Source organism: Leucopleurus acutus (assembly GCF_964270905.1).
Source record: "Leucopleurus acutus genome assembly, chromosome: 2".
In the NCBI taxonomy this organism is placed as follows: Eukaryota; Metazoa; Chordata; class Mammalia; order Artiodactyla; family Delphinidae; genus Leucopleurus; species Leucopleurus acutus.
In genome coordinates, this window is record NC_139143.1 from 80,437,082 (window position 1) to 80,460,038 (window position 22,957).

At 44.9% G+C, this 22,957-nt stretch overlaps 2 protein-coding genes across 3 annotated transcripts in view; one reads left to right on the plus strand and one right to left on the minus strand.

Annotated features, from left to right (window-relative positions):
• Positions 1 to 1,596: 1,596 nt before the first annotated feature.
• SYT11 (synaptotagmin 11) lies at positions 1,597 to 19,044 on the minus strand (the record flags this gene model as incomplete). Its single annotated transcript, XM_082834276.1, has 4 exons — positions 1,597 to 1,907; positions 3,429 to 3,549; positions 12,034 to 12,851; positions 19,011 to 19,044. 4 exons carry the CDS (start codon positions 19,042 to 19,044, stop codon positions 1,597 to 1,599), a joined length of 1,284 nt encoding a protein of 427 aa, XP_082690402.1.
• A 1,899-nt stretch (positions 19,045 to 20,943) lies between these two features.
• Positions 20,944 to 22,957, plus strand: part of LOC309958425 (GON-4-like protein) — an 88,197-nt gene continuing 86,183 nt past the window's right edge. Inside the window, exon 1 of one of the 2 annotated variants that reach the window (XM_082834260.1) lies at positions 20,944 to 20,987. The gene's annotated coding sequence lies outside the window, so the exon portion shown is untranslated. Of the gene's footprint in view, positions 20,988 to 22,795; positions 22,833 to 22,957 lie in introns of those variants that run through there. The other variant, XM_082834261.1, reaches the window with a different exon arrangement.

The window sequence follows — 22,957 nt, forward strand, 5'->3', positions numbered from 1 at the left end:
TGTCAAAGGCAACATCACCACTCTCCACGGAGACTCAGCTCTTCAACTCCTTTCTCAGAAGCAAGTCAGATAGTGATGTTCTTGTATGAATGTGGAATTTCAATCTTGGATAATCTTTCAGGCCTTGATTCAAGCTGCTGCTTATTTGAGTTCCTTTTCAGGCTGGCAAAAATATCTGCTGCCTATCCAGGCTTACTTATTGTCAGTGAAGTCTCTGCCATCTGAAAAGTCTCAACTCTAAGAGACATGGCTGGTCTAGGAATAAGGAGATGTGAATTCTAATCCCAGCAAGATGCTGAATCTCTCTCAACCTCTATTGTCCACTGGCAGAGGAGGATTGAACTCTGTGGTTACCCATACCTTCATATTATCTTGAGATTCAGAAGTCCCAAGAACTAAGCACTTTGTTTTCAGGGAAAGGATGTTCTGAAAAAGTCCAAGTTATCTTTATTACTAATTTAGTCACAGGTACTCATTTAGTTATTTTTAAGAGCCATGATTGAAAAATTTAAAGAGAAAGAATAATTTCTGAAGTCCCTTTTCCTTATAAAGCAAAACTAACCTCATCTAAGCTACTTGAGAAGACTTTAAAGCTTCTCAGTTTTCAGCATTTCTGGAAAAACAAAGGCCAGTTTAATCCTTCAAAACTCTGATGATTTCTAAACCATCAACCAACGAATGGCTGTCCTTCCAGACACAGTTACAAAGGGAGATGGCAGTCATCTCATTTTCCTTTCCTTGTCTTCATACCTACATTTGGGATCAGCTGGATGTATTCATTGGTACTATCCTGTAGCTGAATTTGAAGTCGCCAAAGCTCTTTTTAGACAAGTCATCTAGTTTTGTAAACCCAAATTCTACCTAAAAGTCTGATGTCTTTGTGTACTTGATCACAAATTAATCAAGGACTGCCTTTTACCCATTCATAGCAGGAGAGCTAATAACAAACATACCTCATTTCGCAAGTACTCTTTCTCCTGCAAACCCTGCCTTAGCCGTTCCACCTTTGTTTCTTGGCTTACTACAGACCTCTGGACCTTGCGCTCAGTCAAAGAGCAGAAATGTAAGAGGTAACAGGGAGAAAAGATGGGGATGCTAAAAACATGAGGTTTTACAAGAGCAAAAGATTCTTCCACAGAGGTGGGGAGTGAAAATAACTCTAGAGAAGCCCAGTAAAAAGAGACCAATTTCAGGTAGTCAGCAAATACAATTCGGCACAAAACACAATTTTCATGGATTAAAATCTGTACCTTGATGTTGGCAGTTAGGCTAATTTCTTCAGTTTGTATTAGACATGCAAGTATAAGGTTACATTTTTATATATAGACTTGTAGAGGTCTTTCCCTCTCTTTTTTTCCCCCATAAAAAAAGAAAAAAAAAGGGATTTCCTAGTGCCTTGCAAAGGAGAAAAATCATCATCGCTAAGAACTGATCTGCAGCTGTGGTCATGTGGAGTGTTCTTTGTGGGGTTTGTTTTGTAAGAAATTTTCTTCTACAGCTAAAATGAGGTTTTGAGTCCACTTCTCTCTGTTTATCTCTCTCCCCACCACGTCCCTGCCCAGCCCGGCCCTGGGGTTAGAGGCAAGGAGAAGAGGATTAGTACTCGCTCAGACTGTGCCACTTGGCCACGGGCTTGCGGGGGCTCTCGCAGACCTCTCTCCAGTGTTCAGCACCGCTGACTGTGACACTGTGCGCCCCCAGGATCAGCCTCCCCACCACCTCGTTCTTGGTGGTGCGATCGAAGTCGATGACAAGGAACTCAATGCTGATGTCGGGCAGGAGGTCAGTGGGGATGTCGTAGATGAAAGACTCGTTGAAGACTGGGTTCAAAGTGCACTTCTTCACATGGGTTTTCTTCTTGGCAATGCGCTTTCTGCCGTAGTAGACGTTCACCTTGACATAAGGATCTGGGGCCCCCAAAGAGATCAGAAAAAGGGAGACAGGCCTATGACACAGTCCTCTCCTATACAATGGTGGCTTCCGGTTGGGGAGGAGGGGCTTCTGCTGTTCATCTCCTTGGTGTCCCATCCCCCACCCCGTGTGGTCTTTAGTGATTGCACACTAAGTGTACACTGACTGTGTACACGTCTGCCCACCTGGACAAGGGGCCAAGGAAACCAGGCAGGCATGGAACAGAACAGCCACCTCGAGTCAGGGCCAAAGAAACCCCACGACACCAAGAAGCATTTTAAAGGGCACAGGGACTAACAAAGCCTGCAGGCTCGTTGCCGAGTCTCACCTGGAGCGAGGGCACAGCACCCAGCATGCATGCATAGCACTGAGGATACCTCGCCAAATGTAGAGACCCCATTTGCTTAACCAAAGCACCTTCCCAGCTACATTCATCAGGAAGAGAATGTAGCCAGAGAGAGGAATGGGTGGACAATGAGAGGTGCCAGGGGTCCTGAAAGGTGGAGAGGGGGTGTCTGCGTCACAGGCAAGGGGCAGTGGTGGGTGGGGCGCGGACAGATAGAGATAGGTTGAAGTACAAACACATGAAAACATGCTCAACATCACAAATCATCAGAGAAATGCAAATCAAAACTACAATGAGATATCACCTCACACCGGTCAGAATGGCCATCATCACAAAATCTACAAACAATAAACGCTGGAAAGGGTGTGGAGAAAAGCAAACCCTCTTGCACTGTTGGTAGGAATGTGAATTGATGCAGCCACTATGGAGAACAGTATGGAGGTTCCTTGGAAAAACTAAAAATAGAACTACCATGTGACCCAGCGGTCCCACTACTGGGCATATACCCTGAGAGAACCATAATTCAAAGGGACACATGCACCCCACTGTTCATTGCAGCACTGTTTACAATAGCCAGGACATGGAAACAGCCTAAATGTCCATCAACAGAGGAATGGATGAAGAGGATGTGGTACGTGTATACAATGGAATGTTAGCCATAAAAAGGAATGAAATTGGGTCATCTGTAGAGACGTGGATAGACCTAGAGACTGTCATGCAGAGTGGGGTGGGTCAGAAAGAGAAAAACAAATATTGTATATTAACGCATATATGTGGAATCTGAAAAAATTGGTATAGACACATCTAGGTCTTATTTGCAAAGCAGAAATAGAGACAAAGACACAGAGAACAGATGTATGGATACCAAGAGGGGAAGGGAGGGGGATGAATTGGGAGACTGGGATTGACATATATACACTATTGATACTATGTTTAAAGTAGATAGTTAATGGGGGCCTGCTGTATAGCACAGGGAACTCTACTCAGTGCTCTGTGGTGACCTAAACGGGAAGGAAATCCAAAAAAAGAGGGGATACATGTATATGTATAGCTGATTCACTTTGCTGTGTAGTAGAAACTAACACAACATTGTAAAGCAAATATACTCCAATTAAAACAAATGTAAAAAAAAAAGAGAAAAAAGAAATAGGTTGAAGTAAATAGCTGCTACCTGAGAGACCGGTGATATCCATCTTCGGCAAGTGTCTGGCTTTGAGGACCACCACTGTCATTCTTTGTGCCACAGGCTGATATGACAGAGACACCTGGAGTTCCCCTCTGCTAATGCACTTCTGGGGAGAAGAAAGAGCAGGTGAGAATCCCGGCAGAGGGAGCAGGCCACAGCACAGAAAGCATGCGGAGGAAAAAGGAAATGTTCTCATCATAATCCTGATACTAAATAAAATCATTTGCAGGGAGAGACAGCATAGCCTAGTATTTAGGAGCGCAGACTCTGAAGCCAGACAGGCCTGGATTCAAATCCTGACTCTACTTCTCATCTGTCTGACCTGGGACAAGCTACTTCCACTTCCTCATCTATAAAATGGCAATAAAAATAGTCCCAACTTCCCAGGATTAGTAAGAGGATTCGATAATTTAGAATTTGTAAAACACCACAGTGCCTGGCACACAGTGTGTACCAGAGATGTGCATTCTCTCCTATTCTCTCATTCAGTTCTTTTTAAAAAAAATTTTTTTTTCATACCAGGAGCATATGGAAATGTCTCTCGTAGGGTACTGAATGTGACTGAACTTTAAACTTAGCCATTAGCTTTTGAAATTGAAGTACAAAAGAAAATAGACTTTAAAAAAGATGTTCATGGTATTCTCTGATAGATTGAAACCCCACATCTTTTCCTTACCCCTAACAAATTTATTTATTTATTTTAATTTTTGGCTGTGTTGGGTCCTCGCTGCTGTGCACGGGCTTTCTCTAGTTGCAGCGAGCGGGAGCTACTCTTCATAACGGTGCGCGGGCTTCTCATTGCGGTGGCTTCTCTTGTTGTGGAGCACGGGCTCTAGGCGCGTAGGCTTCAGTAGTTGTGGCACACGGGCTCAGTAGTTGTGGCACATGGGCTCTAGAGCGCAGGCTCAGTAGTTGTGGTGCACGGGATTAGTTGTTCCACGGCATGGATCTTCCTGGACCAGGGATGGAACCCATGTCCCCTGCATTGGCAGGTGGATTCTTAACCACTGCACCTCCATGGAAGTCCCTCATTCAGTTCTTGCCATAAAAAAAGTTTTGAAGACTGTATAGTGGGAGACAGGAAACTTAAGTTTGAGTAACTTGGCCAATTACTCACCAGCTGGCCCTGGGCAAGTCCCTGAACTTTCTGAAGCCTGTGCCTCCATTTCACAAGGTGAATATCCACACCTGCTCCGCCCGCCCCAGTGTATGACCTTCAGAGTGTCTTCTCCAGCCACCTATAACTTTGTTTCCCCACTTTGAAATTTTATGCTAGGCTCTATTTTGAGCTTGAAAGAAAAAAAAAAAAACCTCCAGTCCTCCAAGAACATTTTAAATAATATTTGGAGGACTTCCCTGGTGGCACAGTGGTTAAGAATCTGCCCGCCAATGCAGGGGATACGGGTTCGATCCCTGGTCCGGGAAGATCCCACATGCCACGGAGCAATAAAGCCCGTGTGCCACAACTACTGAGCCTGTGCTCTAGAGCCCGTGAGCCATAACTACTGAGCCCACGTGCCACAACTATTGAAGCTCACGCGCCTAGAGCCCGTGGTCTGCCACAAGAGAAGCCACCGCAATGAGAAGCCTGCGCACTGCAATGAAGAGTAGCCCCCCCTCGCTGCAACTAGAGAAAGCCCGCGCGCAGCAATGAAGACCCAACACAGCCAAAAACAAATAAATAAATTTATATATATATTAAAAAAAAACATTTGGATACTAATTACATGCCAGGTGCTGGGGATTCAGAACTGATAGGACTCAGTTCTTGCTCCCAAGGAGCTTATCACGCACTAGAAGAGACAAGAGATGTAAACAAACATGTTTACTTGTCAGAAAAGTGAGAAGCCTGGAAATTCCCTGGCGGTCCAGTGGCTAGGTCTGCACTCTCACTGCTGAGGGCCTGGGTTCAATCCCTGGTCATGGAACTAACATCCTACAGGTCACGTGGTGCAGCCAAAAAAAAAAAAATCCTCAGTGCTGTTGAGAGATTCAGGTGGAGGCTTTGCCAGCTGACGTCTGGGCTGAGTTGATGGTGGGTGAGTAAGAGACACAGGCAACGGGCAGAGACAAGATCCCGTGGGGCAGGGCGGCAGAATGGCCAGTACAAAGTCTTTGGGTGCTGAAAGGGTAGGCTGTGTTCAGAGAATGCTGAGAGGAGAGAGTGTGCCTGATGTTGGGGTGCTGGCAGGAGGGACGGGCCAGGAACCCAGAGAGGTGGGTCAGGCGAAGGTGAAGGGCAGTGGGGATGAGCTAACCAAACAGCAGAGCCAGCCGCAGCACCCAGGCAAGAGGAGGTCTGTAGGCATAGGTGCGACAGTTATTGTTGTTGTTAGTATATTAATAATAATATGAGTGAAAGCTAGAGAAGGAACTAAAGTAGAGAAAGACCAAAGTCAGAAAGCTCAGTTAAGAGGCTGCTGCAACAGGCTAGGGAAGAAATGATGAGGCCTGGAACCAGGGCTGTGGCAGAGGAGATGGACCTGGGGTAGGATATGTCTCAGGAAGAATTGTCAGGATTTTCTGGGTTGGGGCAGCTAATTGGTTGAAAATATAGGGGAGAGGGAAGAGATGGAGGGCTATTTCTTGTGTTTCTAGCTTAGGAAGCAGGGATGAGGCTGGGATAAAGAAAACAAAAGGAGGTGGGATAGGAGGACTTTAAGACATAATAAGTTAAATTTGAGACAAAAAAAAAAAATTTCGAGACCAAATCATTCCTCCACTATCAACTCCTATTCCTTGTATTCTTCATAGCCCAAAGGAATGTCACCTACTTGAGAATTCTTAGATTGAACAAAAATAGACCAAACTGACCACCAGCCTTACATACGCCACATACCCACCAAAATGACTTGCTGTGCACTCACTAAGTGCCGGGCACTCTGCTAGCAGCTAGGGCTGAAATGATGCACAAAGAAGACTCCTACCCTCCAGAAGCTCATGGGCTAGTGCACTGCCTGCTCAGGTGTGTCTGGTGCAGTAAAGAACAACAGCAGTAAATAATTTAATTAGCTCATCAGTGAAAAACCCTAATAGTTGATGCTCTGATTATAAGTCTTAAGTCACCTCGAGGAATGACCTGTGATAATATTTCCATTTGGCTTAAAAAAGTTCTTGAGGCTATATTTCATACCAGGAGCATATGGAAATGTCTCTCGTAGGGTACTGAATGTGACTGAATGTTAAACTTAGCCATTAGCTTTTGAAATTGAAGTACAGAAGAAAATAGACTTTGAAAAAGATGTCCATGGTATTCTCTGCTAGATTGAAGCCCCACATCTTTTCCTTACCCCTAACATATAGCCGGCTCTTGACTATATCCACGGGAAGTACCCTCAGCCAGTGTACAATCACAGGCTGGTTGCCCTTGCCAGCCAGTATACTTCTGGGCTGCTTCCTTTTAACGAGTCAGAATGCAGTCAGAGAAGGTAAACTCATTTTTACTATCAGCCACATCCAAATGGCATCAGGAAAGTAATCCCTCACGAAAAAGAAAATTAAATGCCTTCTAAAACATTCACAACTGGCCTGCCCAATACAGTAGGCACTAGCTACATGTGTCTATTTAAATTTTAATTCATTAAAATGAAATAAAATTAAAATTTTAGTTTCTCAGTCACGCTGGCCATATTTCAAGTGCTCAGTATCCACATGTGGCCGGTGGCTACCATACTGGATGGTGCAGATATAGAACATCTCCACCATCATAGCATCCAGTAGATAGTGCTGATCTAGAAAGAACTTCTGGATTATTTGGGCCACTGCTCCCCTCCATTTCCATGAATAATGAAATGTTAACTAGTTTTGATATCTATCTCTGGGACCATCCTTGAATATTGGTATCTAAATGTTAAATATGCAATCTTGGGGACTTCCCTGGTGGTCCAGTGGGTAGGACCCTGTGCTCCCAATGCAGGGGGACTACACCCCACATACATGCCACAACTAAGAGCCTGCATGCTGCACCTAAAAGATCCTGCGGGCCCCAGCTAAGACCCTGTGCAGCTAAACTACATAAATATTAAAAAAAAAAAGAAAGTTAAAAAAAAAGAGTTTTATTTGTAAAAATAACATTGAGTACAAGATTATACTTAGGTTTTCTGGTTATTTATTTAAAACTCTGTTTCAAAAAAAAAAAAAAGCTGTTTCCTAAATCATCCATTGTAGCAAAATCATCCTAATTTAAATCCTGTGCCCCTTCCTTAGTTCGTTGGGAAGGTGGACAACTTCTGGTTACCTTCACAATAATTTCCTCCCCTAAAATCACTCCTCAGACAACTGTTCTCCATCTGATCCCCCCCACCCTTCATCTTTGGCCATTTTACATGGGCAGAACGCCCATCCCCATTCAGCTGCCCCTTTGTGATGCCCAAGTCTGCAGCCACAACACCACCTGAATGCCATTCCATTCTGCATTGAAGGCCTGGAGTTTCAAGTCTCCCCCTCCCCCCTCCCCTTCTCTTTCCACCCAATTGCGATTCCAAGCGGCATTGTCAATGACTCTTTGTCAAGGGCTCTTTGTCAAGGGCTGGGAGCGAACTCTGTTTCCCAGCCCCTTGGCCTAGTGAGGTAAAGACCCTGTTGGGGGGCAGGCAAGCAGAAGGACAAGGGGGAGAAGGGGTTTTATCCATGCCTGACAGAGCTGGGAGGCTTTGCTCTCAGAGAGCGGGATCCTTTCTCACTCTGTGGAAAAGAGGAACAAGAGCAGTGGTCCTAAAGAAGACGTTCAGCTGAAGGAAATACTTAGGTGAGGGATAAGTCTATTTCTTATAATTAGCAGGGCCCCGCCCACAGTGATTTTTCTAGCCACAGTATCTTTGCAAAGAGGAGGACTCATGCGTCCTCAATAAACCTTCATTGGGGCTAGAAGTTCTCAGGGCTACACATAAATCACAGTCATGAGAAAACAAAAGAAACAAAAACCTCAACATTCAATCACATCCCTCCTTGTCTTCTCCCCAATACACAAATATAGCTTTCTTTTTTGTGTGTGTGGTTTTATTTATTTACTTATTTTACATAGCAATTTTCTTTATTGTTCCTGGATAACTGACATTCCTTTTTCTTTCTCTCTTTTCAGTCCCTTTTGACTAGACTGGATGAACTCCAAGGTCTCTTGTAAATCTGAGATTCTAAGAATCCTATCATTCCCATGACCATTGTCCCAGGTCATGAACACCAATCTGGTAGTAGAAAGACAGGAAATGGTTTGGGAAACAGTGACCTGAAGAAATTAGGAGTCTAACAACTCTCTATTATCCACCTTGTAAATCACTTCTTTCCCACTGTCTCTTCTTTAACCCCAGCCCTCGCTGAACCACCCCCCTTCTCCTTGTGGGGGATGTATTATGGGAATGTAAATTCACTTTTTTATTTCTATCTGAATAAAATACTAGAAAAAAAAAAACAAAAAACTGCCACTTAAAAAAAAATCCAGTTCCAAAGTCCAGCTCAGAGAGTTTTGGGCATTATAGAGTTTATACTGTGAACTTTTTTCGTTAATAATTGAGTGTTAAATTTTAATGCTTCTTATATCTTTCTGTATATTCCTAAGAGCTGAGTACTCTCACAGAGTCAATCCATTAGCCTTCGTGATCCAGCCTAGAGGAAGACTGAGGCCGAGTAGGTAACTGCTTGCCCAGAATTAGTCAGTGAAATGGACAGAATCAGAAATCATGACCAGTCCAGGGCTTCTTCAACTGGACTGCAGTGGACTGTAATAACGGAAAGGACAAGAGCTGAATTTTCTGCTAAAGGTCAGGAAATGCAGTTAGGGGTGGGTGGTTGTCTAGAGAAATGCAGTTCTCACCTGTCTCCGCCCAGGAACATTTGGCTCCATTATTATAAGGGGGTACCTTACCCAGACCAGAAAGAACTCTTTACAGACAGTGTGGAATAGTCCAAAGCAGCTCTAACTGATGAGCCATATGGGGAGATCCAGAAAGGGCAGGTTCTTGGCTACAGTAGGGAGGGTTTAGGGTAGACATTTTGAGGCTGTACTGCTAGGGAATCAGGGGGACGAGTGACTAGAGAGATGACAGCCACGACCCAGGATGGAACACAGCTCTACCCACTGGCACTGGTTGGGAAAAACAGGCTTAGGACACCTGGGAGGCTGCAAGGCTCTGGGGTGGCGCTGCAGGGGCTCTGGGTGTCCTGTCTGGAGCCTCTTCCAGGGGATTGGCTCAGGATTGGCTCAGGGCGTTGCTCAGGATCCCAGCCCCGGCTTATCCCTCCTGAAGGGTGTTAATAAAGTGGAAAGAAGCTTGGCTCTCCCCAAGAGCCCCGGGCAGTTTAGCAAATGCCATTGTCTGTGCTCCCTGCCCAGTGTCCTGGATTTGAGGCTGTTTTGTTCCCAGCCCAAATCAGTCCCTTTCCTTGCCAGTGTCTTCCCAGCTGCAGCTTGGTACAGAGCCATCCTCCACAGTCAGCCGTGGGCTGCGACTGCATGAGCTGTCTGAAGGAGTCCAGCTAGTTGGTGGATTTACCAGGCTGGTGCTCCAGCGAAGGCTGTGCTGGGAAAGAAACACCCTGCAAGGAGAGCTAGATGAAGGCAGGAAGTAGAGCACTGGAGCTGCTATAAAGGGGAGTCAGGAATCAGGGGAGCGGGTTGGCAGAATCTGGAGGAAAAGAAATGCAAGGAGAGGGGAAGGGATGCAGGGAGATGAGACAGGTCACTACTGCAGCTTCTGTCCGGGCCTTCTGACTCCAACCTCACAGGATATAAGAACTCTTGCTGTCTTGGACTCGGGGATGTCTCATTGTATCCTGGCAACAGACCAGTGTTTATGCCCTGACCAAATGCCTCTAATGGTCTTTGAAATGTTTGGACTCCCCCGGGCCCTGTGAGGTAGAGCTGAGTGGACCACGTGGCAACAGTGGTTCTCTGGGCAATGGCATGGCTGGGCTGGCTGCAGTGGGACAGGCGCCTACACAGCAGAGGGGGTAAGAGCCACTTCCTGCCTCCCCTCCCCTCCCCAGCCTGGCACTGCACAGTGCCCTTCAGCAGTGGCCAAACCTTGTTTCTGGGAGCTCACTGCACACTCAGCCCTGCTGGCCTGGAAGCCTCCTTCCAGTCCTGAGCCTCCTGCCTCCCCACTGAGTCTGGCGTGGGATGGCAGCTGAAGAAGGCAGTAAGAGATCAGTAAGGCATCTACAGGCAGAGCTCTTTCTGGGAAAAGTGCAGTTGACTTTAGTGGCCCTGATATCCTTTCTGAACCTTCTACCCTCTTCTCCACTGATCCAGGCCTCCCTTGTCTTCCTCTTTCACTTTGTCAAAACAAAATATAAATACCTACAAATCATATATCTCTCCCAGGGATCAAACTTTATTAATAATAGAAATAATAATAGTAATAATAATTATGGTTCCCATTTATTGAAGGTTTACTATGGGCTAGGGATTATGTAAATTCATCATCTTAATTCCTGTAAGAAACTGAGACTTAGAGAATTTAAGCAGCTTGCTCAAGGTCACTTAACGGGTAGAATTTAGATTCAAACTCAGGTCTGACTTCAAAGTCCTTGCTATTAACTCCTTATGGTAAATCCTGAAAAAGGAATGAAACTCTAAGTGTAAAATTTCAACAACTTCTTTCATAGCACCTACCACACTCACTATGTGATAATTGCCAAGATTTTTTTGTATTTCTCCTCCACTGAAGTAAAAGCTCCATAAGGGCAATGGTATGCCAGGTATATTATCTTATTGGATCCTCATAACCCATAAGGAAGGCAATATTATCAGCTCCATTTTACAGATGGGGAAATAGAAGCTTAGAAGAGTTAAGTAACTCATCCACGTCACACAGTTGCAAAGTGGTGAGCTGGAAGGTGAAGCCAGGCAGTCTGAATCAAGAGCCCTCGTGCTGAACCGCAGAGCTACACCGCCTCCCAGATTGAGGAGGAAATGAACTAGTGGGGCTGGGGGTTACAGTTCTTGCATCCCTGAAATAACTCAAGAGCCAATGCTGGCCCAGTGGAGAGGAGGCAGGATGGAGGGCTCTCATCCCCCTTCTAATGCAAACAAGGAGGAGAGGAGGAACGGGGAGAGAAGTATCTGTGGCAAAGGTTTGGGCCTGGGTAAGGGGCCCAAAGGGTGAAGCAGTTAAGTTTCATTTATAAAATGGTTAAAAGTCACACAGATTATACTACTTACATCTCTATATTTGGGTTGGGAAAGGGAAGCTGAAGGGAAAATTACTGATTTCACAGTTTCTCAGCTGTGAGAAATAAGTTCACTAGAGGAAGATCACACATTTTGGATTAGAAATTAGCCCCCTTATCCCTGAAGTGATGGGTCTGTGACTGGTGAGCCAGCCCGCTCCAAGCAAGCTGGATGCAGCATCAGGATGCCAACCGCTAAGTGAAATTTCAGAAGCTACCTGCCCTTCTCTCCTCATGAAGTTGCTTCTTGGAGGAGACCTAACCTGCCAGGTTCTCTGTCTTACTTTGACCACTGCTTATCCTTGACAGCCAAGAGCTTCCTCTCTACAGCCCCTCTTTGCCACCCATCTCATCCCTCCCCTCCCACTTGTCCCCTTCTCTCCCCCAACCTACCATCCCTCCCCAACACACTCTTCCTCCTCACCTGGATGTTCCTTTTGATGATGTCCCTGGTCAGCTGTACCTTGCCTGTGCTGGGGTCTACTCCAGCCAACGGCACCATGACCTCCCCAATGACGTCATCCCGGGAGAAGCGGTCAAAGCTGAGGACAAGGAAGTGCAGTACCAGGTCCTGAAGCTGGCTGTATGGGATGCCATAGAAGGTGAAGGTCTCGTCAAACACAGGGTCCAGGGTCTTCCGCAGCACTCTGGTCTTCACCCGATGCCGCTTGTCGGGAAGGATGGTCATTTTGATGTAGGGGTCAGAGCCCTGGGTTTGGTCATCCATCACTGGCAGCCCATGAGCCTCCTGGATTGTCACCACCAGGGCTTTTTTTGGGAAGTTATAGTCCACTGAGAAGGTGAGGGATCCTAGCATGACATCCTCCTCTGGAGATGATGGAGAAGTGGTTTTGCTCTCCCCGGGGGTCAGGCTCGCAATGGGGCTCCTCAGTTCTTCCCCATAGTCCACTTTGATGGGTAATTGGTCTATACAAGATCCAGAGCTAGGACCCTTGTCTTGGCCCAGCAGGCCAGCCTCTGCTGCGTCCACCAACAGGTTCCCGCGTCCACCTTCCCTCGCAGGGCCATCTTTGTCTCTCCGCACTTTGATGATTTTCTTCTTGTTGCTGAGGGTCTCTGGGTATATGCTGATGCCTTTGAGCATATGAATAAACTTGTATGGTGGGTTCTTGTGCTTCTTCTCTGCCTGCTGGTGGCAGCATGTCCAGACAAAGACGGTCACCGAGACACACACCACCAGCACAGAGGCCCCGATGAGGCCAGCGACCACTGGCGACACATCTGAAGGTGGAGACCAGAGACGTGTCAAGGCAGGTGGACCTCAACCCCTGCCCAGAGCACCCCTGCTTAGTGCTTCTGGCTGGAGCCAAGCTAATCTGTAGCCTAGTCTCCAAAGCAAAACTTGCTCATCTGGGCTTATGAACTTCTCCCCTCTCTTGGAGTTTCCCTCACCCATCCTCTCCAACCAATCCATGGCTCTTCCTTTCCACCAAACATGGATGAAATACTTATCTTCTCTGGAAAGCCTCCCCTGAAGTGCCCCACCTGCCTGCCTGTTCTTTTCTTGGCCTTCCCTCAGCACTTATGGTTTGCTCATATTGATTTGTGTTTCACATAAAGCCGCCCTATAGGTCGGCTACAGGTCAACTAGGTGTTATAGGTCACCTTTTTACAGGAGAACCCATTTACCTCAACTGTTACACAAGGGTATGAACTGTGTCTGGTTTCAGGAGGATAGTCCACAGCATCCAGCACAGGGTTTGCAACAGTGGGCTTGTGTGGACTGACTGACAGGTAGGGTAGAAGGATGCGGGGTTGATTTTGGATGGTTTTGGTAGGGTGCCCAAGGGTGATAAAAGTAGGTGGGTGGTGAGAAGTAGAAGAACTCTGCGTCTAAGTACTTGAAATATGTTCTAAATTTCAGCTCCCAGGTATTTAAAATACTTGTATTTTAAGATAAAATAATAAAATTAAAAAAATAATTAAAATACTTGTGTTTTAAGATAAAATAATAAAATCTTTTAGTATGAAATACAAGTATTTTAAATAGGGAGAAATTGGGACTGTGGAAAATGTCAGACCTTGTCACCTTCTTAATAAGGTTTTCCCTGACCACCCTATTTAAAAGTGTAAACTTTTCCACCCCTGAGACCCACACTTCCTGGCCCTGCTTAATTTTCTCTACATGTCTTGTCATGCTTCTCTCTCTCTCTCTCTCTCTCTCTCTCTCTCTCTCACACACACACACACACACACACACACAAACATACACAGGCACACACATATACATAAGAATATATATACACACACACATATAATTTTACTATTTATTGTCTGTCTTCACTAGAATGTAAGTTTCATAAGGACAAGAATTGTGTCTGTTTAGCTCATTTCTGTATCCTCAGCACTAAAAACACCTAACAGGTCCTTAATATATATTTGTTAAGTAAACAAATAACTAAACAGAAACAGATTTTTTTCCTTCCCCTCCTCTAGTCTTGTCTTTTCCTGCACAAATCGGGCCCCTGACTTAGATAATTAGGTTTGGGGATTTCCTCCCCCTTAAGTTCACTGAAGCCAAATTGGGTTTAGGCCTTAAAGATCTAGATAAGGCCTATAGTTATCCATACTACTCATTAGGGTAAGTCTTGGGTAGGTCAGGGGAAATAAGGAAATAAATGTGATTCTAGCATATTCCAGATTCTTCCTAGAACATCCTTTCACCAAGTATATGCCTGGCTCATGGCCTCACTCACTGAAGGCCTCTGTTCCAAACTCCATCTTATCAGAGAAGCATTTCCTGACTGCTCCAAGTAAGATGATATCCCGTTTACCCTGCTTTATTTTTCTTCATAGCACTTATTACCCCTGACATATATTTGTCTGTCTTCCCTCACTAGGTAAGTGTAACAAGAATAGTGACTGTTTTGTTCACTGCTGTATTCCCAGGTCCTAGAACCATGTGGCACATAGTAAGTGTTCAAATGAATTAGTCAATTCAAAACAGCTTCCACTTTAGGGGTTTGGGATTAGCAGATACAAACTACTATATGTAAAAGAGATAAACAACAAGATTCTACTATATAGCACAGGAAACTATATTCAATATCCTGTAAGAAACCATAATAGAAAAGAATATGAAAAAGAACATCCTTTTATATAGAAAATATATAATCAAATCACTATTCTGTACATCAGAAACTAACACAATATTGTAAATCAACTATACCTCAATAAAAAATAAAAAACAGCTTCCACAGATTGGAAAAACAGGATGAGGTCAATATTATTACACATAACAGGGATAAATGTAAAATTCTATTTGCCCTTCAAAACCTATTGATAGGCAATGAGAGACCTTACTTGATGAGTGTGAGTAAAAACAACTTAGTAGTTTAGATGACAAAAAGCTTGGAGTATAATTAGGCTGATTCTAACTTATATTATCAGTGCAATGTCCAGATCACAGGAGGGGTAGTATAATTTCATCTGCACTGGTCACGACACATAAGGAGTATTCTATCTAGTACTGACAAGAATAAAAATTGCTATTTTTTGTGTACCTTTGTGATATCCCTGCCAGGCATCATGTTAGAGACTTTTCTCTCCGAAACAAATAACTCATTGAATAGGTACCATTAATATCCCCACTTTACAACTGAGGAAGCTGGGGACTCAGATCTACACTAGGCCACATAGTAGCAAATGGCAGTGATGGGATTTAAACCCTGGTCTATCTGACACCAGAATGTCTCTACATTATGGATAAGCAGGATAGTAGAGGGCCTGGAAACCATATCAAGTGAGGAGAAATTGAAGGAACTGGAGCTGAGGGGTCTGGGAATAATAACGTTCTTCAATTACTTAAGGCGTTTTGCTGGAAGAAGGTCTGATGGGATTTTACTTTGGAGGGCAGGTCTAACATGAGCATGTACAGGCTACAGGAAGACAGATTCTGACTCAATGAAAAGAATCAAATTATTGTTAGAACTGCCTCTCAGTGGCCCAGATGGCTTCAGGAGGCAGTGAATCTCCATTTGAAAACTTTCAGAGATTGGATCACCTTAGTCAGGCATATTTTTTTTTTTTTTTTTTGCGGTACACGGGCCTCTCACTGTTGTGGCCTCTCCCATTGCGGAGCACAGGCTCTGGACGCGCAGGTTCAGCGGCCATGGCTCACGGGCCCAGCCGCTCCGCGGCATGTGGGATCTTCCCGGACCGGGGCACGAACCCGTGTCCCCTGCATCGGCAGGCGGACTCTCAACCACTGCGCCACCAGGGAAGCCCAGGCATATTCTAAAAAAGATTTCTTTAATGAGGATTGGAATAAACGTCTCTGAAATTCTTTCTACCTCAAACATTCCATGGTTCTATGGAAGTTGGGACCAGGTAAGAAAAGAAGTGGTTACATTTTGAAATATTAATATAGATTAGGAGTAAAGGCATTTAACAAAGTAAACCAAGGTGACTGTGTCCATGGCCATACTGAATAATAACAGCATTTATTTTCAGAGTATCAAGTGAAATAAAAGCTGTTAGGGAGAGGTTTCACAAAATGGGAGCAGCCTTAGCTGTAAGCACCTTGAGAGTGGGCAGAGACAACACCCTGTTCATTTTTGAATCCCTGAGTCTCTTGCATCTAACAGGAGCTCAGTAAATATTTGCTTGAACAATTGATTGGGTTCAGTTGTCAATCAGAATAGGCACAATTTGAAAAAGTGGCTCTCCATTCACTCATGAGGGACTTCCTGAAAATTGCTTGCTACCGATTAGTAAAACTGAATATTGATTGTCTCTATGAGAAGAGAAAAGCAGGGAACTACCAAGACAAGTGTATTTTTGAGAATGATTTGAAAGGGAGTCTAAAGGCCTGGGATGGGAGACATCTGAGTGATCCTTTTGGCTCTACCATAGATTTACTCTGTGATCTTGAGAGATCCCCACTGTTGCTTACAGTGCCTCAACTTTTATTGCTAGAAAATAGAGGTGGAGCAGGTAAAAGAGAAGAAGAAGGATTTTCATCTTTCAGGAGGATAGAGAAGGAAAAAAAGAGAAATGGATGAATCCACTTGTGAATTACCTAGGCGATCTCCTCCACCTTGTTTCCCACTTTTGTCCTACTGTCTTCTTCATTTTAGTATTTGTTAACCCCTGCCTCTCTCCCCCCACCCCCAAGACAGTGAACTAGAAAAATCAGAGATATTGTCTAGCTTTAGTCAAAAGCTTGGTGGGAAAAGGAAGTTGGAACTAAAAGCTGAAGTGAGTGTTTTCAAGTAGTAGTAAATTGCAGTGACCCATGCTGCTTGCTTCTTCTGTCCTCCAAGGTCATGGATAATTGAGTGTTGGCTTGGTGAATCTCTCAAGGGCTAGGGAGTTTGAAATGAAGTGCTCTGTGAGATGTGAAAAAGTCAGAAGTGGCAGTTCTCTGTAGAGGAGATCCTCTGTATGGATTTAAAGATCTGCAAGACACATCTGGGCATTGTCCAATTCTCTCAGTCTCTGACCAGCCCTGCTTATTGACACTTCCTTTGCTAAAATAGCTTTTCCCTGTCAAGTAGGCCAGCGTGACACAGTAAAATGAGAATGAACTTTGGCATCAACTGGAAATTGGTTTAAATCCTAGCACTACCCTAACTAGTTTGTTTTACTTCAGCCAAGTTATTTTATCTCCCTTAGCCTCAGTTTCCTCATCTAGCAAATATATATAATAATGAATACACTTGAGGATATTTGTAAGGATTAAATAAAATGTAGTATGTAAGGGCCTGATAATTTCTTTTTCCACTAACATTCCCTCTACAGCATCTAACTTTCCAAGGACTCTGGAACTGCAATTAAAAGAAAAGAATATGTTGGAAAGAAGGCATAAGAAGAAAAAGAAAGAGCAAGAAGAAAAATCATGAGGTGCTCATGTGATGACAAAAGGGACATCTATTTTGGAAATTTAGGACCCAAAGAATAAAAATGCAGAAGGTGAAGTGGAAGAAAGAAATATAATCAAGATTTAGCCTTAGGGAATCAGTGCAAACAAGTAGTAAATGGGTGTGATCTGTCGTCTGTATACTTTCTCTGATCTGATGTCTTCTTCCTGGCATTGAGGGGATAGAGCACACTGGGTTCTGTTCATTTCCATAAACCTTTTACTTGGGAGTGAGAAAAGCCATTTCCTAGTTGGATTGTGGCCCCACCCTAAACACTGGAGTCTGGATGCTCAAACCTTCTGGATTGTCTGAGGGATAGAATCTCTTAAGGGAAAAGGAGGAACCCTAGGCTGACAGCAACTCTCAATGGCTTCTCCCATACAAACTGGGACAGAACTGAGGGAGAAACAAGGCAATTCTTTTTTATTTTGGGGCCAGCAACCCATAGCACAGGAAGTTTGCTACCCTAGCACATTTTGGAGGAATCCCCCAGAGGAAGAACTCGCTTCTCGAGCTTTTCTTTCCCATCTGCTTCCCTATTTTCTACCCCACTCTGCTCCAGGGAGTGTAACTGATCTTGGAGCCCGTAGGGTTGGGTCGGGGACCAGCAGCTCTGAGATGACGTAATGCTTTCTCTGGTACACAAAGCGGCCTCCCCCGGGCTCTGCCTTTTTCGCCCCACCCCCTCCGGCCTGGATCGGGCCCCCGCTAGCACCAGCGCGGGTGAGTCCCCCTTTTTGAAAAGCCAGCCTAGGGAAACAGGGAACAAAGGCCTGGGAAGAAGAGCCTAGGCGCTGCCAGGAGGCCCAGAAATAGACATCACGTCATCCCCCAGCCCAGCAGCGCCAAGCGCCATTTGGTAGCTACGGACGGATCCCATCATTACGATGCAGAATAGAAATTGCAGGGTTCACGTTTCCTCCTAGCCCCAGCATCCAGCTGACCGGCTTAAGGAGTGGCTTCCTTTTTGCTCCCCACCCCCGCACCCCTCTTTCCCCAGAGGCCGCCGCCTCCCCTGGCTGCCAGCCACACAGCCCACAGTCCCCAAGCTGCCATCTTGATGCCCCATCTCCCTTGCCACCTCCCTCCCCCGCAGGCCTGAGGAGTGGGAGGGGGAGGAAGGGGCACCGCCCTGCGTGCCCCAAGGGGGAGGGCTCGGGCTACCTCACCTCTCCCCCCCCAGAAGGTGGGGTTCACATCCTCCTCAAGCTCTCTGCTTCTCACCTCCAGCAGTGCTGACAGCGCACCATACAAGGTTTTAGCATCCTGAACCTCCCCACCCTCGGTGTGGCTCTGTCCTTCTCAGCCCGTGCAGCCCATAGCTTAAGTTCGGGTGCCGTACACTGCCTGCTACCCACCACAGTAGGCCCCGATTCTACCCACCACCACAGACCTGATTCTAGAGGGGCTGGCACTTGAAGGCCCTGGTCTGGGCTTCACGCTCTGCCCAGCTGCTGGGCTCCCTTGGCTTTGCAACGGTTTCACCTACCCCAGGCTTAGTTTGCCAGATTCTACTTACCAAAGCTAGGTCGGATATTGGTGATCTCAGCCATGTCGTAATCAGAGGCTATTGCTATAAATGCTTTTGCAATGGTCAGACAACTCTGGGACCTCCGGTCAGTACGGAGGCCGCCGCTGCAGAGCGCTAGGTCAGGAGAAGGGGAAGGTATCTGGCGGACGCCTCCTGCGACGGTCTGGTCTCTGGTTGCCAGCTGCGGTCGCCTCTTAAGATGCTCCAGGGATGCTCTGAGCTAAGGAAGCAGGTGCAGCCAGACTGGTCCTGATGCGAGGTAGGCCCCGCCTTCCTCCGAACGGCCCTCGGCAGAAGACTCCGCCTCTGTCCGAAAAGTTCCGGAAGGCAAGCCCCGCCCTTTTCCGGAAGATCTCTGGGAGGGCACCCCTCCCATCGCCAAGATTTCCAGAGAATGAGACCCCGCCTACTGATGGGCTGTGGGTCTGTAAGGCGAAAACCCCGAGGCCTATGGACAAGTGTAGGTACTTTACCGTATAAGATCCCCTAGATCTTGTGATTCCGGTTCCCTTGGCTTAATATAGCAGCAGAATGTTCTGGCAGGATTTTGGAAAAATAAAATTCTATATTGCCTGCATTTCAGTATTAGTTGCCTTTATTGTTATGCGTTTCTGAGACCACTAAAAATTATTATGGAAACTTTCTTAAACTTCAGAAGCTCTGATTAAAGACCAAACCTGGTGTTGGTTTCACAACTCTGAAAATTTACTGAAAATAATTTAATTGTATAAGTAAAACGGATGGATTCTGTGATGTGTAAATTGAAGCTGTTTTTAAAAAAGACTAAAAAAGAGTGCTAAAGTTAATCATTGTTGGATATTTCTCTTCCAAAAGCTTCAAGTGCTTAGAACTGCTTAGGGAAGTGAGTGAGTGAGAGAGAGAGAGAGAGAGAGCGCCAGCGAGCAAACCAACCGATCTGTGTATTCTGTAGTTTCAAAAGCAGGACACGAGTGAAACTCCAAGCTTCTAGAGATTTCCTTGACATTTGGAAGAGTTAGAATGATTCACGTAAGAGTCAGGCTACTGGCGGTTATCTCCATGATTACATCAAGTTCATCATTTTTGGCTGTGGATACTTTAATCCTGTCGGATTCTGTTTACAGACAGAATCAGGTCAAATAAATTATTTAAATGCATAAATATTTGTTGATGGTTCACCTGTAAGGTGAGAGAGTTGAATGTATTTTTTCAGCTTTGACGTTCTGTCCTTGTAGAAAAGAGGAAAGAACAGTTCCAGGAGTTATTCATTCAAAACACATGTATTGAATTTATTGGACATCGACTATTCCCCAGGCACCTTCCTGGACACTGGATTAATGCATTAGAAGCTAGAGTCAGGATACCTGATTCCTTCTGATAGCTGTGTATCGTTGTGAAATCACTTACCCAGCTGAGCCAAAAATTTGTCCTGTGTAAATTGGAAGGTATAATAATACCATTGTCCCATAGGATTTATTGTGAAGATTAAAAAAAAATCACCTTTGATAACGTAGGTGAAAGCATTTTGTAAGCAGAGTATTATACAGATATGAATAATTACTATGGATTGAGTCCAAGACTGCCTTAGCTTTATTCAGGAAACTGCACTATTTGTAATCCAGTGATTCCTCTTTCTGGAATTTTATGAATTCTCCATTTCCTTGGTCCTGTATTCCAGGTGTCTAGAGGCGAGAAGGATTAATTGTCAACTTAAACCACTGAACCTTAACCCCCAGTTTTGTTTTGTGTAGGATAGCTCCATGGACAGAGAAAGCGAGGTATTGCCTTTAAATTTTTTTGCCAACAACGGACATACTAGCCCTTTGGCTTCTTTCTGCCCTAAAATAAGATGGCACCTGTGGTTGGCGCATGCTCCTTGATGCCCTGACTCCGCGCACCGCGACTCGGGGGCGCGCACGTCAGTCACTGGCGTTGGCTGACTTCCGGTGGTACCGAAGCTGAGTTTCCGCGGGATCGGGCAGGCTGGTGAGGGTACTGGGTCGTGTACCGTGGGGCGGGAAGAGGCAGGTGGGAGCTGGACGTCCGGGCGAAGGATGTCCAGGCTAAGGCGGTCGGGTCTGAGGGCTGGTGCGGGGTGCGTGACAGAGGTAGGGGAGTGAAGGCGTGTAGCTGGGAGTGGGGACTTGGGCCAGCGCTCGGCGGCGAGGTCAAAAGCGCAGTTAGGACCCCTTTGTGAAATCTTTTCCCAGGAGGGGTCCGCGCTGGGCCTGCCTCCGGATTTGCATTCATTCACTGTCGGTCTGACGGCAGTTCCCAAAGGGGGGGGGGCTCTTTAGAGCCTCTGCTGCCTTTGAAGTGCCGGAGCTGATCCCTGCACGCTGCTGACTTTGAATAGTAGCTGCCTTTCTTTTTTTTCTTTTTTCCTCCTTTTTTGGACCTCAGTAATTTATCTGAAATATAAGATTCGCCTGAACTAATCCCACTCCCTTTCATTCTCTCTTTCCATTCCCTTATCAGCGAAATCTTCAGGTGTTTATTGAACTTTAATTATCAAGATAAGGACATTAGTTGATTTGGCATGGGTGGGGGAATCTCTCCTAGTGTCCTGGAGAAACTGAATTAAGGAGGTTTAAAACTAACCTTATAGTTGAGACTCTTAGAAAGAACTTTATTTTGCAGTCCTCTGGTCCACGCTTTCATCTAGTCCCCTGGTAGATGGGCGTTCAGGCTTTGCTTCAACATTGTCAGTGATGAAGAACTCACTGTAACAGGAGGGAGATTATTCTATTCTTGGACCTGTTGTATTGAGAATAAAGTTTTTTTGGGGTAGAAAGATGCAGTCAGCTTCCATATAATGCTCTTGATCCAAGATGCATAGAATAAGCACAGAATAGGAAGTTCACACACTCTTTCATTCATTCATTCGAGGAACATTTATTGAGTATCTGCAATAGGGCAGATACTGCTGAGTACTAGGCGTACTAGCTGCAAAGAGTCCTTTCCCTCAAAAAGCACATTGTTTTGGGGCAGGATGGTGGGAAGGAGACAAGAAGCAATCATAAAAGTGGTAAGTATGAAAAAAGAGGTTTGCAAATAGCTGCTATGCGAACATAAGAGAAGATACCGTCCACTTTAGGTTAGTGTTGCCATTAAAGTATGATAATTGGAATTGAAGCCAAGAGTCCAGAAGTAACATAGAGAACAGTTAGGAATCTCTTTCTTGTTTTCAACACAAAATTTCTGTTAATATAGTCTAACCTTTTTAAACAACCACACTTTGCTTTTGGATTGTTTCTGTTAATGGAAATACCTGTTTATGAAAGCAACAATAGCAAACATTTATTTTTTTTATTTTTTTATTTTTTTTTTGTGTTTTGGAGCTATTTATTTTACTTTTTATCAAAAGCATTTATAATATAATTTTTTTTAACATCTTTATTGGAGTATAATTGCTTTACAATGGTATGTTAGTTTCAGCTTCACAACAAAATGAATCAGTTATATATATACATATATTCCCATATCTCTTCCCGCTTGCGTCTCCCTCCCTCCCACCCTCCCTATCCCACCCCTCCAGGCGGTCACAAAGCACCGAGCTGATCTCCCTGTGCTATGCGGCTGCTTCCCACTAGCTATCTACCTTACGTTTGGTAGTGTATATATGTCCATGCCTCTTTATCGCTTTGTCACCGAGCAAACATTTATTGATCTAAGAAATTACTATCTAATGATATAGGTGCTATTTTTATTTCATTTTATAGCTGAAGAAACTGAGATTCAGTTTAAGTAACTTATGCAAGGTCACAAAGCTGGAGAGAAGCTTGACTCCACAGTTTGCTTTCAGCATCACGTTATTTTGCCTCGCTGATGGTAATAATAATAACTAACACTAATCACTTACTATTTAATTCTTATAACAACTGCATGAGGTGAGAACAATTTTTTTTTTTTTTTTTTTTTTGGTGGTACGCGGGCCTCTCACTGTTTTGGCTTCT